General features: G+C 41.9%; 1 protein-coding gene across 3 annotated transcripts in view; it reads left to right on the top strand.

Annotated features, from left to right (window-relative positions):
- Nucleotides 1-14993, top strand: part of BMP2K (BMP2 inducible kinase) — a 51183-nt gene that overhangs the window by 11901 nt on the left and 24289 nt on the right. For all 3 annotated transcript variants that reach the window (XR_013224968.1, XM_077301083.1, XM_077301084.1), the window contains exons 2-9: nt 3642-3760; nt 4711-4816; nt 5739-5881; nt 7103-7224; nt 8666-8747; nt 9619-9751; nt 11741-11844; nt 13509-13588. Coding sequence is in view for 2 of the 3 variants with exons in the window: in XM_077301083.1 (XP_077157198.1) it covers nt 3642-3760; nt 4711-4816; nt 5739-5881; nt 7103-7224; nt 8666-8747; nt 9619-9751; nt 11741-11844; nt 13509-13588 (889 nt within the window). In the remaining variant the exon portion in view is untranslated. The remainder of the gene's footprint in view (nt 1-3641; nt 3761-4710; nt 4817-5738; nt 5882-7102; nt 7225-8665; nt 8748-9618; nt 9752-11740; nt 11845-13508; nt 13589-14993) is intronic.

The following is a 14993-nucleotide window of genomic DNA, read 5'->3' as shown; positions in this document are numbered from 1 at the left end:
TAGACCTGGTGGAAGAGCTCCGTCTTGCAGGCCCTGCGGATCGCTGAAAGCTCTTCTGTGTGCAGGCCAGCCATCTCTGATAGCTACTTTGGTATTTTTAACACTTCAAGAGGAGCCCCTCCCCTGCAAAGCTCATTAGAGGCCACCTAATGGTTTTCCCACCTAATGGTTCTGCTTTGCAGGGAGGCTCTCCCCCTTTGCCCCTGTGTTCACCACCGTGTTGTGAGGATGAGTTCTCTTCAGCTCTGTGTATTGTGAGTTTTCTTGACGTTTCTTTGCTCCTGGACGCTCTTTCCTTTGGGAAATGTTGCAGAAGGCTTTGTTTCAAAACATACCCAGTGTGGTGCAAAAATGATCCATTCAGATGAACTCGCCTGCCTTTTCTGCTGGGTGAGGCCCATAATACAGCCACCTGCAAGATCTTCCTCCAGTTTACTCCAAAAGCTTGTTCAGATCCAGCAGTGTGCTTGAAGGAAAGCTCATAGGAGACAGTGCTCTTTTGCTGTAATAGTCCCAACAGCAAAAACACCTGCCTTGGCAGAGCCAGTCAGTCCTTGCCCACTTGTATTTTTCATGGAGCAGCTTGCGGACTCAGACTAGATGTGTGAACTATGCATGTTCTTGAATATTCTTCAGGAGTTGTTTTCAGTGCACAGGGGTTCCTTGGTAGGACATTCAATCTGAAAAATGTTCCCTGAAGTTCAGAATTCTGAGCCATTAATTTAGTTGTGTGTGTGCAAATTGCATGTAAACGTTTGCTAGAGGTTTGGCGATGGGGGCGAGAATTTCACACACGGCCTTCAGGGAAGATGGGTCAGCTTCCCTGTTAAAATATGCTGTGTTAATGAGCAACGTGGGAGTTGCTGGTTAACCGAAAATGCCAGTTAAGTAGGCTTTTAGAGCACCGTGTCGGAGACCCACTGCTTGCCCTTCCACAGTGTGAGAACTGGTAGAAGAGGAGCAGGCAGAAAGTCCCAGCAGTACTTTGAGGCTGCAGGCCAGCAGTGGGAGGTGTCCATGGCCTTGAACAATGCAGCCTGCCCTCTTCTGCTGATCTATGTGTCAGGGGGTGGCACAGTTCTCTGGCTGCTGTGCAACTGATCACTGGCAGGGAACAAGGGAAGAGCAGCTGCAGTGTGAGCCGGTGGTACCCGTGCTTGGGTCCCAGAGTTGACCGTGCCACTGCTTGCTCTCTCTTGAGAGTAGGCAACAGTGCAGGCATGCTGGCAACAGTGCAGCTTTCACCGCATTTGCTTCCGCTTGTGCTTCCTTCACTACCTGATGAGATAAATTTAATCTGGCCCCCATAATTGGTGCAGAGCAACCATGCTTAACTTTTAATCCATTGCTGCTGAGACATGTAAACTTTCCAGAACTTTTAAAGCCGTGGTGGTGGGGAAATAGTGCAATATGTGCATGTCTTTTGTCCAAGTAAAACGTATTATGCTGCTTTCCTAGCATAAAATGCACCCTTTACAGCTGGACCCATAAAATTGCACTGTGGCATGTTGATTGAATTGAAAAGTTTAGAAGATCAGGCCAATTCTGGGGTTTCTCGAAAGTTGAAGGATGTTTCAGGGGGTTCTCAATGGTAAAAGAGAGTCAGCTTGGTGGAGGGGTTAGGAGTGTGGACTTCTAATCTGGCGAGCCGAGTTTGATTCCGTGATCTTCCATATGCAACCAGCTGGGTGACCTTGGGCTGCCACAGCACTGATAAAGCTGTTCTGCCTGAGCAGGAATATCAGGGCTCTCTCAGCCTCACCTGCCTCACAGGGTGTCTGTTGTGGGGAGAGGAAAGGGAAGGTGATTGGGAGCCGCTTTGAGACTCCTTCGGGTAGAGAAAAGTGGCATATATGAACCAACTCTTCAGTAATATCAGGGCTTTCTTAGTCTCCCCTCCCATACAGACTGTTGTGGGGAGAGGAAAGGGAAGGCAATTGGAAGCTGCTTTGAGACTCCATCGGGTAGAGAAAAGTGGCATATAAGAACCAACTTTTCTTCTAAAATGTTGAAAAAAGCTGCCTTGATTGTATCCCTGGGTTGGATCACAGGCCAAATTAAGAATGAAATTGCTTTGTTGGGAAACAAGGGGCTTATACCTTTTCCTGTCACCTTTTCCTCTGCTGGAAATGGCCCCAGGAAACTTCTGTTTGTTCCTTTGGGAGACTACATGTTTACTGTTTTGTCTGCATTCAGTTTCTTCAACAGAGCAAATAACTTCTTGGAGTTGCCGTGGATTGGGAATAAAATCATAGAATCATAGAGTTGGAAGGGACCTCCTGGGTCATCTAGTCCAACCCCCTGCACTATGCAGGACACTCACACCCCTATCACTCATCTACTGTAACCTGCCACCCCTTTGCCTTCACAGAATCAGCCTCTCCGTCACATGGCTATCTAGCCTATGTTTTAAAATTTCCAAAGATGGAGAACCCACCACCTCCCGAGGAAGCCTGTTCCACTGAGGAACCGCTCTAACTGTCAGGAACTTCTTCCGGATGTTTAGATGGAATTATGGAAAATAGGGCAGCAGGAGGATCTGAGTCCCTTCTCCCCATGGTTTGGCTTGTGCTTCAAGCCATGCATGGATTCAATTCAGAGCTCCCATATCACATCTCTGACTCAGCCTGGGAATGTATTGGGGGGGGGATGTAACATAGTTAAGCTGCTAGTACATATATAATGTTGCCAAAGAAAGTGTGGAGATTGTAAAACTTTGTACTAAAATGTTTGTGGCTTAATAGTCACAATAGTACTAGCAGCATATTTGGTATTCAATTAAACTTTATAACGCTGAAAACAAACCAGAGTATAAATAGGAATTATCAAGTGCCTGTGTGCATTTTTGTCCTACATGAATAATATAAAAACACTCGCCTTCTGTCTGAAAACATTGGGGAGGAAGGACTACCTAAAATCCTTAGGTAGTCCCCCCTTCCCAATTTTGAATGCTCCAGGATTTGTAAATTTTTTGAGGGGATGGGGTGGGAGCAAGATGCAGTAGCCAAGAGTAGCCTTAGTCATATGTGCCTCATATGGCATAGGTGGCAGGGATTTGTGACTGTTTCCTGTGCTTCTGTATGGTAAGTAGGCTAAAACCAGTACTACACTAAGGAAAGTAAAAGGCTATATATATTGCTTTGCAGTAAGTGGCCGTATTTCATAACTTAGTGTTAACCTTTGTCCTGGGTTGGAGGTAGAGGGTATGGCTCAGTGGTATAGCATTTGCCAACTTGTTTTTTTTTTGAAGCTGTCAAATGTTGAACATTTTGCAGTAGTCATGCAATTTTCCAAACTCTTCTTTTGTGTCTGTGTGAGTTATCAGAGGTTCACAAACTTAGATTATCTTCTAGATGGCCGTTATTTGTGGTCTTTGTAACAGCAGGATTTTGCATAATGGTAAGTTTTGAGTTTAGCTCCCACTTCAGTAATAAATCCAGTGTGAGAGGAGAAGGGAAACAGAATAATCCTTTGTCCCTTTCTTCCCCATGTGACTTCCCCATGGCAGTTGTAAATTGTATTGCCAAAAGCTTACAGACAGTAAGAACAATATTAATGAATGTAATATGTAAAATACAGTAGAAAGAGCTGTTTAAATTGATAAAATAGCTCGTTAGATCCATCTTTTCTGTTCTTTGTAGGTGGGTTTTCCACTGTCCTGCTTGTGCGCACGCATGGCGGAGTCCGGTGTGCATTGAAACGAATGTATGTAAATAATGTGACTGACCTCAATATTTGCAAGAGAGAAATAACAATAATGGTAAGTAACGTTATTTTTAGATGTAAATGTTTTTATATAACCATGCCTTGATTTGTGATCGAAGTCATGCTGAGTTTGCATCCCCCTGAGGTGACTTCAAAAAGACTCAGGTGGGCTTAGGTGGCAGTGATGTCTTCATACTTTCATACCTTTAAATGGTTGAAAGGGAGTATCTCTGGGAAAGACAAGCAAGTACTTTGAGGCTGTAGGCCAGCTCAGCAATTCATGATTCCATCCGGATGGGTCCTGTTGCTGTTCAAATCCTTGTCTTGAGAGTTGGGTGCTGTGAAAGGGCTCTCTGAGGGTATAGAGTAAGCCCTGTGTTCTCACAGGTACTGATCCCACAACGTAATTTTATTGGCAGTTATTCCTGGCCCCAGGGAAGCGCGCCTAGCCTCAACCAGGGCCAGGGCCTGTAAAATGGAGCTCTTCCACTGGGTCTACGGTTGAGGCTGGGGTCGGTGGAGTAGATCTATTGCCTCCCCCGGGGCCAACAGCAGATATCACCCTTGCCCCCATTTTCTCAACACCTTTGATTTTAGGGGGAGTGGGTTGTTGTCCGCCATGTTATGAGTTTGAGTCTTTTAATGGGGAGTTTTAATGGGACTTTTAAAGACTACTGTGACCCGCCACGGGCCTGTAGGGAGGTGGCGGGATATAAACCCAAACAATAAATAAATAAATATAAATAAATGTAAGTGGGAGGTATGAAGACGATGGCATAACTCATTTCAGAATTTCGTGTCAGTTGTTGAAGACTAAAAATCTAATCAAGGTCATAAAAAAATGAATGATTACATTGTTTTAGAAGTGCCGTGCTATATTAATGTGTAGCACTTTTCATTCAGGATAGTCCTTATTCCTTGATTATTACTACTTTTTTTGCAGCAGTGTTGTTTGCAGACCTTGGGGAGATTTCCCCCCTTTAAGTGTGTGCTTCCTTTTTTCAGAAAGAGCTGTCTGGGCACAAGAACATTGTGGGGTATTTGGAATGTGCTGTTAACTCTGTTAGTGATAACGTGTGGGAGGTGCTTATCTTAATGGAGTACTGTCGTGGTAAGTAAACCTCTGTCACTTTGAATGTAAAAGATTGAAGATTGTCGCCAAAAACATGCGCGGTTGGATTCAAAAGTGCCCTTTCATTTGTGGAAGGGTTCTTCCACTTGCGGAAATAGAGTTTGACATCTTGTGCTAGAACTTTATGTTAGTAAAATGACTTCCAAGATACACTATTGAAGCTTGGCAGTGAACAAACTATAATTTGTGATTGAGGCAAAATACAGTTTTCTATAGAAGAGCTGAATTTTATGGGTGCATGTGAAGAAGGAAGGAAATACATCAGCCTAAAGATTCCTGAGGCTTGTCCCATAACAATAAGCCTCTCTTAGTATTGATTGGCCAGCCTTTAATCATTAGGACACCTTTGTCTTTAAGTTGCAGGAATTTCAACAGGTGTAACATGTCATGTAAACACACCTTCCATCATCATCCATAATATCTCAAGCTTCAGTTTTTTGAAGACTCCCTATTAAGCTTGCTTTTGAGGCATTCAGAGGTGTTTATTTTTTTAATGACATTCCTTATGGCTAAATAAGGCTTGCCAAAGAACCCTTTTCCTGGGTGGGGGTGTATAATTACAGATTTTTTAGCGATGTCTAAGCAGTGCTTGGAAACAGAAGTGTTCTCTATTGGAAAACTGCTTACAATTTCAAGCTAAGTACTCAATTTTGAGGCTACAATTTAGTTGCAGACACGCATTTATAAATTTTTATCACACTGTATTTAGTGTGCATGTGACATTTACTGATTCCTGTATACTTGGATTACTGATGAGAGCAAAAGCTACCATATGTAGGTACCATGAAGAGAGGTTTTTCCAAAGTGTTTCTAATTTGTCAGAATTGTTTTAGCATTTGACTATTGTGCTTCATTTTCTGTGGAAAATGTTTACATTGTTGTAATTGTGATCTTTTTGTAGCGGGGCAGGTAGTGAATCAGATGAACCAGAGATTGCAGACAGGTTTCACTGAGGCAGAAGTGCTAAGGATATTTTGTGATACCTGTGAAGCGGTTGCCAGGTTGCATCAATGTAAAACTCCCATTGTTCACCGAGATTTAAAGGTAAGAACCTGGAATTATGTGTGAAATTTTTGGTATTCTTGACTAGTGATGATTGAACTGAAATAAAAGTCTCCCAAGTAATGTGGGAGTTATGCATGATAATGCTAAGTTTGAATGAGGAATATATATCAGTGTTTTCTTTTTAAAACAGTTAATTAGCTTGTGACTATGATGAAGTAGATGAGCCTCTTGTGGCGCAGAGTGGTAAGGCAGCAGACATGCAGTCTGAAAGCTCTGCCCATGAAGCTGGGAGTTCAATCCCAGCAGCAGTCTCAAGCTTGACTCAGCCTACCATCCTTCCGAGGTCGGTAAAATGAGTACCCAGCTTGCTGAGGGGTAAACGGTAATGACTGGGGAAAGCACTGGCAAACCACCCCGTATTGAGTCTGCCATGAAAACACTAGAGGGTGTCACCCCAAGGGTCAGACATGACCCAGTGCTTGCACAGGGGATACCTTTACCTTTTTATGATATGAAGTACATCTCTGTGGCTATTTCAGAGTCAGGGCAAATTTATCAAGAAATGGATGGCTCATTAATCTCTGGCAGTTTAATCAACAGGTTTATGGTCGTTGTGGCCTAAATAAATAAATAGCATCCACCAATACTGGCCTCACTGCTAGGGGAGGAAGAGAACTGGAAGATTAGCTCCTGTATCAAAACCCTGCTTGTCTGGGAGTTTTAACTGGGAGCATTTAGCAAAATGTATATGTTTTTAACTTTTAATTTTGTATGAGTTTTAATGCCACCCACCCTGAGCGAAATGGAAGGGTGGGATAAGAAATAACAATTAATTTTATTAACCTGGCTTCAATTCATTGATGGGCATCATCCATTAGCACTACTAATGTCCAGCTAATAACATCCACTGCCTCTCCTGATTCAGATGAAAAGTCGTAGAATAATTGTGCTTTTTCTTGGGAGAGGGATTGAAGAAAAGGCCGGAGGGTTGACAGGTTTGCATCTATAAATTGATCATGATCCCACAGTGTACAGTATGTCAGTATGCCACACTGTGAAGACTAACCATGTGGCATAAATCTTATTTGCCTGCAACAGCTATATAGAATGATTATTACACATTCAGTCAGCAGTATTGCTGCTGAGGCATGCAGTTAGATAAGTGCCATTGGTAAAATTTAGAGTTAAGAAAGTAGGAAGTGATTCGTCCTAACAATTAGGACAAAATTGTATTTTCAAATTGTCTTCTTTCTTCCTAAGGTTGAGAACCTTTTGTTAAATGACAGTGGAAATTATGTCCTTTGTGACTTTGGCAGCGCTACTAATAAATTCCTTAATCCTCAGAAAGATGGAGTTAATGTAGTTGAAGAAGAAATTAAGAAGTAAGTTACATTTTTTGGTGTGGAAAATGCATTAAGTAGAAGCAGGGCATTGCAGAGTTTTCCCAGGTGATAATAGTATTTGAGGATCTCTTTTTGCAAGTAGGAGACTTCAGTGGTTTCTTGATTTGTCTGACACCCATATATGTGTTCATAGAATCCTACAGTTGGAAGGGGCCATCTAGTCCAACCCCCTGCTCAATTCTGGATCAGCCTAAAGCATCCATGAAAAGTATCTGTTCAGCTGCTGCTTTAAAGACTGCAGCCAATTCCACCGTTGAACTACTCTTAACTGAATTTTTTTCCTGAATCTGATTAAGTTTAGTAGCCCTTTTTATGCTCACTTGTTACATGGGCCCAGTCTGAGAACAATTCAGTGCCTTATCCATATTTTATTTATAATTATAATTGCATTTATAGGACCACCCCTCTCAGTCCAGCTGTCTCAGGGTGGTGTATATCAAATAAAACAGCTGGATAATTCTCTAAAACCGGTGTCCTGTACTTTCTGTCTCAGCCACATTTCTCCTCCCATTAAATGCCAGAATTAGATGGTATTATAGGAGAGAGAGTTTGGAGGGGGGGGGGGGGGGTTGGATGTTCCTCTTGGCCTAGCCTCAACCAAATGCCTGGTGGAAGAGCTCTATTTTACAGGTCGTGCAGAACTGAATAATCTCCAATAGGATCCGTGTCTCCTCTGGGAGTTCATTCCACCAGGTGGGGGTCAGGACCAAAAATACCTTGGCCCTGGTCAATGTCAGGTACATCTCTTGTGGGCTGAGGGACCACCAGTCTGTTGGAACTGGCAGAGCGCAATGCTCTTTGAAGGGTATACTCAGAGAGGCGGTTCCTCAGATATGCAGAGCCCTGACCATAAATATGCCATCTGACTTGTCTGTTGATTGCAAACAAGATAAAGAAAATTAAAGCTTGTAAAGATACCCAATAGATTATGCTTAAGTACCACTTACACTACAAGAAACCTCTACAGGAGGGGGCTGTGGCTTGGTCATAGAGTAGTTGCTTGGCATGCGGAAGGTCCCAGGTTTGAACCCCGGTATCTCTGCGTTTAGGAGTTCCAGCAGCTGCCTGAGAACCCTGGAGAACCACTTCCAGTCTGAGTAGTGACCTTGATGGATCAATGGTCTGATTTAGTATAGGGCAGCTTCACCTGCATTCAAAAGCCTCTAGCCCCCAAGACTGCACAGAGCTCTTTGATAAGGTGGTAGCAAAAGTGTAAAGGATTGAAAGCAAGCCAAGTAAGTTGTAAAGTTCATTTAAAAAAAAGGCATTTGAAGGATCACCACTTAAGAATAATACCATCAAGTATAACATGCCTCATGCCTTAACAGGACATCTCATTGCATGATATGCAAATTAGATTTACTACTTTAACTTAATACTGATGTAAAACAAATTTTGCTAAATGTCAATTTGTTCATAGGTATACGACATTATCCTACAGAGCTCCTGAAATGATCAACCTTTATGGAGGGAAGCCAATTACTACCAAGGCAGATATCTGGGTAGGGTGAAACTTCAGAAATTAATGCAGTTGAGGGATGGGGTTGGTATTAAAGCCCACAGGTGTCTTGTCTGCTTCTGAAGAATGTAGTTGTTTGGAAAATCCTGTGTAAAAGTGTCTGAATAAATGACTTTTTAAACTCATATTACTGTATTAATACATGCTCATTATGTGTTCATCTTAAATCCCATAATGGTTATTCATAAAGACTTAATATCCTACAGACCAAATTGCTGATGTACAATGAATGTTTATAGGCAATATTTCTTTAGCCCATTATTGAAAAATATAGGTAATCTTGGCTGCTTAAACAACTTGTAAGACTCTACTTCTTAGGTTTATCTTGTCCAAATTATTAATTATTAACACATCACCCCCCCTTTGGGAGAATGTTTAAGATATAGTAACAGCAGTGTAATAGTATAATTTGCATAAATGTGGCGATCGGATGGGAGGGAAGAGAAGCTACAGCAGTTTTGCTTTGATTTAGGCTTTGAAACAGTTTCCCTTAATCAGTTGGGTGCCTGTGGAAATATTTCAATTTAGCTGTAATTTAAGTTTCAGACTCTCATGCTTTGCACTTCGGAAGCCGAAGTCAGAATTTGTATCGTCTTGTTGGTGCTACTCCCGCTAACTTGCCTGTAAAATCAGAGTCCAGTAGCACCTTTAAGACAAAGATTTATTCAAGGCGTGAGCTTTCGAGTGCAAGCACTCTCCCTCAGACTGAGGAAGAGTGCTTGCACTCGAAAGCTCACGCCCTGAATAAATCTTTGTTGGTCTTAAAGGTGCTACTGGACTCTGATTTTATTGTGCTACTTCAGACCAACACAGCTACTCATTTGAATCTAATTTGCCTGCGTTTTGCTTTATAGGCCCTCGGTTGCTTGCTGTATAAGCTTTGCTTCTTTGTCCTTCCCTTCGGTGAGAGTCAGGTTGCCATTTGTGATGGAAGCTTTACCATTCCAGACAATTCCCGTTACTCTCATAGTATACATTGTTTAATAAGTAAGTACCTGGAACAATTCTTAAATTAAGTTTTCAATGAAACGTTTCAAATATAGAGCACTGAAGGCCTTGGAGACTGAAATTTTTGTTGTATGGAACTTAGGATGTTTCTTCATACCTTTGCTTTGTAATGTCTTTGGTTCTGACCAGATCACAGGATTATTGGAATAAATTCAGCATTTAGAAATTGTCATATTGGTGGAAGGAGAATTTTTGGCTTGTATCTCTTGAACTTCCATGGACAGAGGGGATTTCTGTCTGTGAAATGCAATTTTCTCTTTCCTTCTTCCCTTATGATGCTAATAGAGAAAAGGGAATCCCCGTGAGCATGATGAAGGGGGAGTCATAGGTCTGTGGCTGGAGAAAGGAGTTGGTGAAAATTGTCCCCTCCTTCTCTCCATGGAAATTCTCTGTGGGATCCCAGCCTTATTTATGTTTGGCTTAAATTGGGCATTTAAGTGGTCAGACAGGGAAAGTGGTATGTTGCATAACAGAAATAGTTATTTTGTTTAACGTTTTGTGTGCTGCATTGGTACTGACATGTAAAAGGACAACTAAGAAATTATTTTTTCGAGAAGCTATAGTATAGTCATAGCTTGATTTTCAAGGTTCCTTTGTTTCAAATGCTTGTCAGCTCTTAGGTTCTGAAAAGTAGAACAATTTGGGCAAAGATTGGGTCTCTAGTTTGGATTTTGTTTTACTAGCCAAATTCGTCATCGTCTTGTCATGTTTGTAGCCGTATTTCTCCCACTTTATATGGGCAAACGCGATGTTAGATGCAAATGAAGTCATCATTTCAGATGAATGCATTAGAGGGGTTTTGCTGGTAACAATCAAAAGTGCTTTTGTGAAACAAGCAGGTGTCCTTTTAAGTCTCCCACATATCAACTGTCTCATCTTTCTTGGTATGGCAAGTTTGTTAGAATTTCTAGCCTGCTTCTTATTAAAGACCAGGGTGGTGATGGTCCAAAATAAATGTACAGCATGCTACCAGTCATATCAAAACACATGCTGATGTCTTTGAAACTTTAATAGCCACATAGGAAGCTTTATACATTTTTGAGAAGTGCTACAAGACTTGAACTTTGGAAATCCCTGGAAGAAGAGGCTGTCTTACTTGTAATGAAAATGCTGCTACGTGCCATTATAGCATGGTGAGACAGATGCAACATAGATTGGGTCACCCTAAGAAGAAATTAGTGACCTTAGATGGGTGTGACTCTGCGTAGGATGGCAATGCAAAGTACTTGAGACACCATCAGTTTTAGGACTCCACATGTTAATTAATTTATTATTTGCATTTCTAGACTGCCCGTAAAAGACCAACAAAGATTTATTCAAGGCATTAGCATTCGAGTGCAAGCACTCTTTCTCAGAGTGCTTGCACTCAAAAGCTCACGCCTTGAATAAGTCTTCGTTGGTCTTAAAGGTGCCACTGGAGTCTGATTTTGTTTTGTTGTGCTGCTTTAGACCAACACAGCTACCCGCTTGAATCTAGACTGCCCCTATTAAACTTGTTGTCTAGGCGTGGTTTAGAACATTCATAAAATGTTTACCATCAAAAAGACCACTATCTCAAACTGTGCCTGGAAGACATTGGGGGGCAGGTCTAGATGCTGGAGCACTGGTATCATGTTTTCAGTTACCTGCGTCCATAAACTGGCGGTTTGCTGATTTCTGATACGGTATAAAGCTGAGCATTTCTTGGAGTCATTAAGATGTGAATAACTTGGTCTGGTCTGCTTGTCAAATAAAGGTGTTTTAAAGCACTCTTGGTAACTACTGTAACGCGTGCAAACCTGTAATTAGGAAAGGATGAAACCAGTCATGCCTTTGACAGTTCTTGGTTACATGACCTGTCAATGCAAGCTGGACTTGAGTTTTAACTACTCAGTTTATAAATCATGCTGTTAAGTTTAGAAAGCGTAGGTCTAGTTGAAGCGATCCACTTTTCTCGCTACTTAAACTGTAATCTGTCCTAATCTACAGGGTACATGCTTGAACCAGATCAAGAACGGAGGCCAGATATCTTTCAAGTATCTTTCTTTGCCTTTAAAATTGCCAAAAAGGACTGTCCGATATCCAACATTAATGTAAGTTGTTTCGTTTAAATGTGCCGGGATAAGTAGGTATTTTGCATTGTACCCCAAAAAGTATGGTGCTGGATGTTATGTTTTAAAATCTTGTTTCTGGTAAAGTGGTAGAAAATTGCTTCTGTATCAGCTTTGCAAAAACGGTAATGACTGGGGAAGGCACTGGCAAACCACCCCGTATTGAGTCTGCCATGAAAACGCTAGAGGGCGTCACCCCAAGGGTCAGGCATGACCCGGCGCTTGCACAGGGGATACCTTTACCTTTACCTATCAGCTTTGCAAACTGCTATTAGGCACTTTTTTTTATCAGGACAAGTTGGTTAAACCAGAAATTCTCAAGTGGGAGGGGGAAAGGTGCAGCCCCACAGTTCCCCAGTCACGGCGGGGAGGAGGGAGGAAGACATACTGTCTGAATGGCTCATAGCCACCACTGTTTGCTCTGAGGGCAGCTGACATTTCCAAAGCATGACAGGATAGGCAAGGGAGCCTCCAAGCCAGCCCTGATGAGATATGAACATGGCTAGCCAGGCAAGGTAGCCCTGGCCTCCTCTGATGCCTTTGGTCTAAAGAAAGAGAGGGTGCTTGGCAGTACACCAATGTGGCTAGCAATATATCATCAGCAAGCAAAGGGTAGAAATCATGTTTTGTTGACAGTAACCCTGAAATCGAAGATCAGTAGGCATCTTGAATGAGGAGAAAGTCAAAGCCGATCGATGCATGAATTTGGCATCCGGTTGTCTACTGCCTGTGATGTTAAGGCACAGAAGGCAGATCTGGTGAGCTTTAGCATCCAGTTCTGAGACGAGCAAAGCAATAGAGAAATGCTTTAATGTTATAATTGTCTGTTTTTTTAACTTGAGGAAACAGACGGTCGATTAGCCAGCACATTTGATTAATCGGCAGCCCCTGTTCCACATGAGTGCCAGTTAACCAAGCTTTTGCTGTAATTGGTATTGATGTTTTTGATTACTGCTCATATCATCAAATATTACATGAAATTTAGTCTGTACACTTCACTTTCTGGGTTTTTTCCAGAAAACAGTCACAGCTTTAATTATGGGCCATTCTGTTTGTCATCACCACAACAAAAAGCTAACCTCTAACCCTAGCTTATTTCTCCCTGATTTCTCACGATTCGCTTCAAAAAGCTGGGTTTAATTAAATATTGATCCAGTCTGGAAAGCAGCTGGTTAAGAAATGATTCTATCCACCAATAAGGGGAGGGCTGGAAGTGTTAGATCGCCATCATTGTTGTATTTGTAAAATGGGAATTATGGGGTTTTACTGTGATTTTATCGTTTTAACTGTAAACCGCCGAGAGACCTCTGGGGGAACGGCGGTATATAAGTCTAAGAATAAATAAATAAAATAAATAACCATTACTGAATGGTGTGAAATTGAGTTTTATGTATAAGCAAATAACAAATAACGAAAAGAAGTTGATGCACATTTATTTTTATGTTGTCAAAACCAGCATTCTGATGCAAAATGATAGAGAAACTTTGGGTTGAATTCAGACGGTTTGTCTCCGATTTGTGATGTCTTCCATAGCACATTTATTAATGTATACTGTATAACTCATTTGCCATCCTCCAAATGCTGGTGTTTGTAATAGACATCTCTCAAAATAATCTGTCTAATTTACGGTTATTTATTTGCCCAAGAATTCTCCTCTCCCGTCCACTCTTCCTGAGCCCTTAACAGCTAGTGAGGCTGCTGCTAAGAAAAGCCAAATAAAAGCTAGGTGAGTATAATAGCTTTTAAGCACTGCTTGTGTAACAGTGGTACAACGTTTTGCCTTTTAGCAGCCTGATAGCCTGGCCCAGTCCTGTTTCATCAGAGCTTGGAAGCTAAGCTGTGCTGGCAACCGTCCGTCCTTGGATGGGAGATCACCAGGGAAAACTCGAGTTGTTATGCAGAGAAAGGCAACTGTAAACCGCATCCTCGCCTCTGTTACCTTAAATCCCATGGTTTTTGGGGTCACCTTAAGTCAGTTGCAACGACGACACATTATTATTATATTGCATTTTAAGAATTTTTCTATATTAACAGGGCTTTTAAAATGCTTCAAAAGGATGTTGATTATTTAGATATTTAGATAGTGATAATGTATATATCTGGTCTTAGCCCAGTCTTTTTGAAGCTTTTGACCGTGGAGGAACTCCTGGCATATTTTTCAGGCTTTGAGAAACATGCCCTTTCAGAGAAATGGGTGTAGATGCAGGAGCCAGCCAGCCAGCCAATCAGTCGATCATTTACTGTTTCCATCATGGAGGAAGAGGCTAGGCCGGTAGAGCAACAAGGGAAGTGGGCTCCTTTTGACTTTTATAATAGATTGGACCAAAGGTGTCCTTTCCTGAATCTCTTCCTCCAGCATGCCATAGTCTCTTTAAGAGAAGCGAGCTGGCAAATTTCCTCATCTTCCTTTGACCCTCCCCCCAAAAAAACAACAACAACAACAACTCTTGTTGGCTCTCAGCAGTCTGAGGACAGCGAGCATGCTCTGTCCTTACTAGGGTGGGTTTTTTTTTGGGGGGGGAGATAAATAAGTGATCTGAATACCCCCCCACCCTTTCCTCTTCACTTCAAGATTTTGAAATTTCTCAGGGACTTCCCCTCACTTCCCCCTCTTTATCTCGCCCCTTAACAGTTCTGAATATTCTGTTTTTCCAGGTGTCTGCTCAGTCCTCTGCAGGTTGTAGGATTTTTTTTTTTGCATGTGAGTTTGTGTGTGTGTGTTTGTGGAGGGGGTCTTTATTTCCTTTTCGTTAATTTACTCTTGGCGTTCTTCCTTTCCTCTGAGACAACCTATGTTTATAGAAACCTGACTTGTATGAAGTGGTCTGGCCCAGTTCTATTGTTTCAGTGACTGCTGTGAGTTTTACACAAGGGAAAAAAACTGTTGAGTAAAAAAATAGCTAAAGATAGACAGTATTCTTAGAGCATCCCATGGAGACTAGGAATGAATGTACCTGCTGTGGGATAGAGAGAAACAGTGACATTCATGTTCCAGCTGAAGGATGTATAAAAAGGCTTCCTGCCTTGGCAGTAGAATAAAAACCCACTTCTCATATTAGTTTCTGTGTCTGGCACACTCCATTAGACGGTATTTGTTCTGCTTGCTGTAGCTACGGAGTGGCGATATAGCA

Source organism: Paroedura picta, chromosome 10, assembly GCF_049243985.1.
Source record: "Paroedura picta isolate Pp20150507F chromosome 10, Ppicta_v3.0, whole genome shotgun sequence".
NCBI classification, from domain to species: domain Eukaryota; kingdom Metazoa; phylum Chordata; class Lepidosauria; order Squamata; family Gekkonidae; genus Paroedura; species Paroedura picta.
Note: the sequence above shows the minus strand (reverse complement) of the source record. Positions and strands in the feature narration are given on the sequence as shown.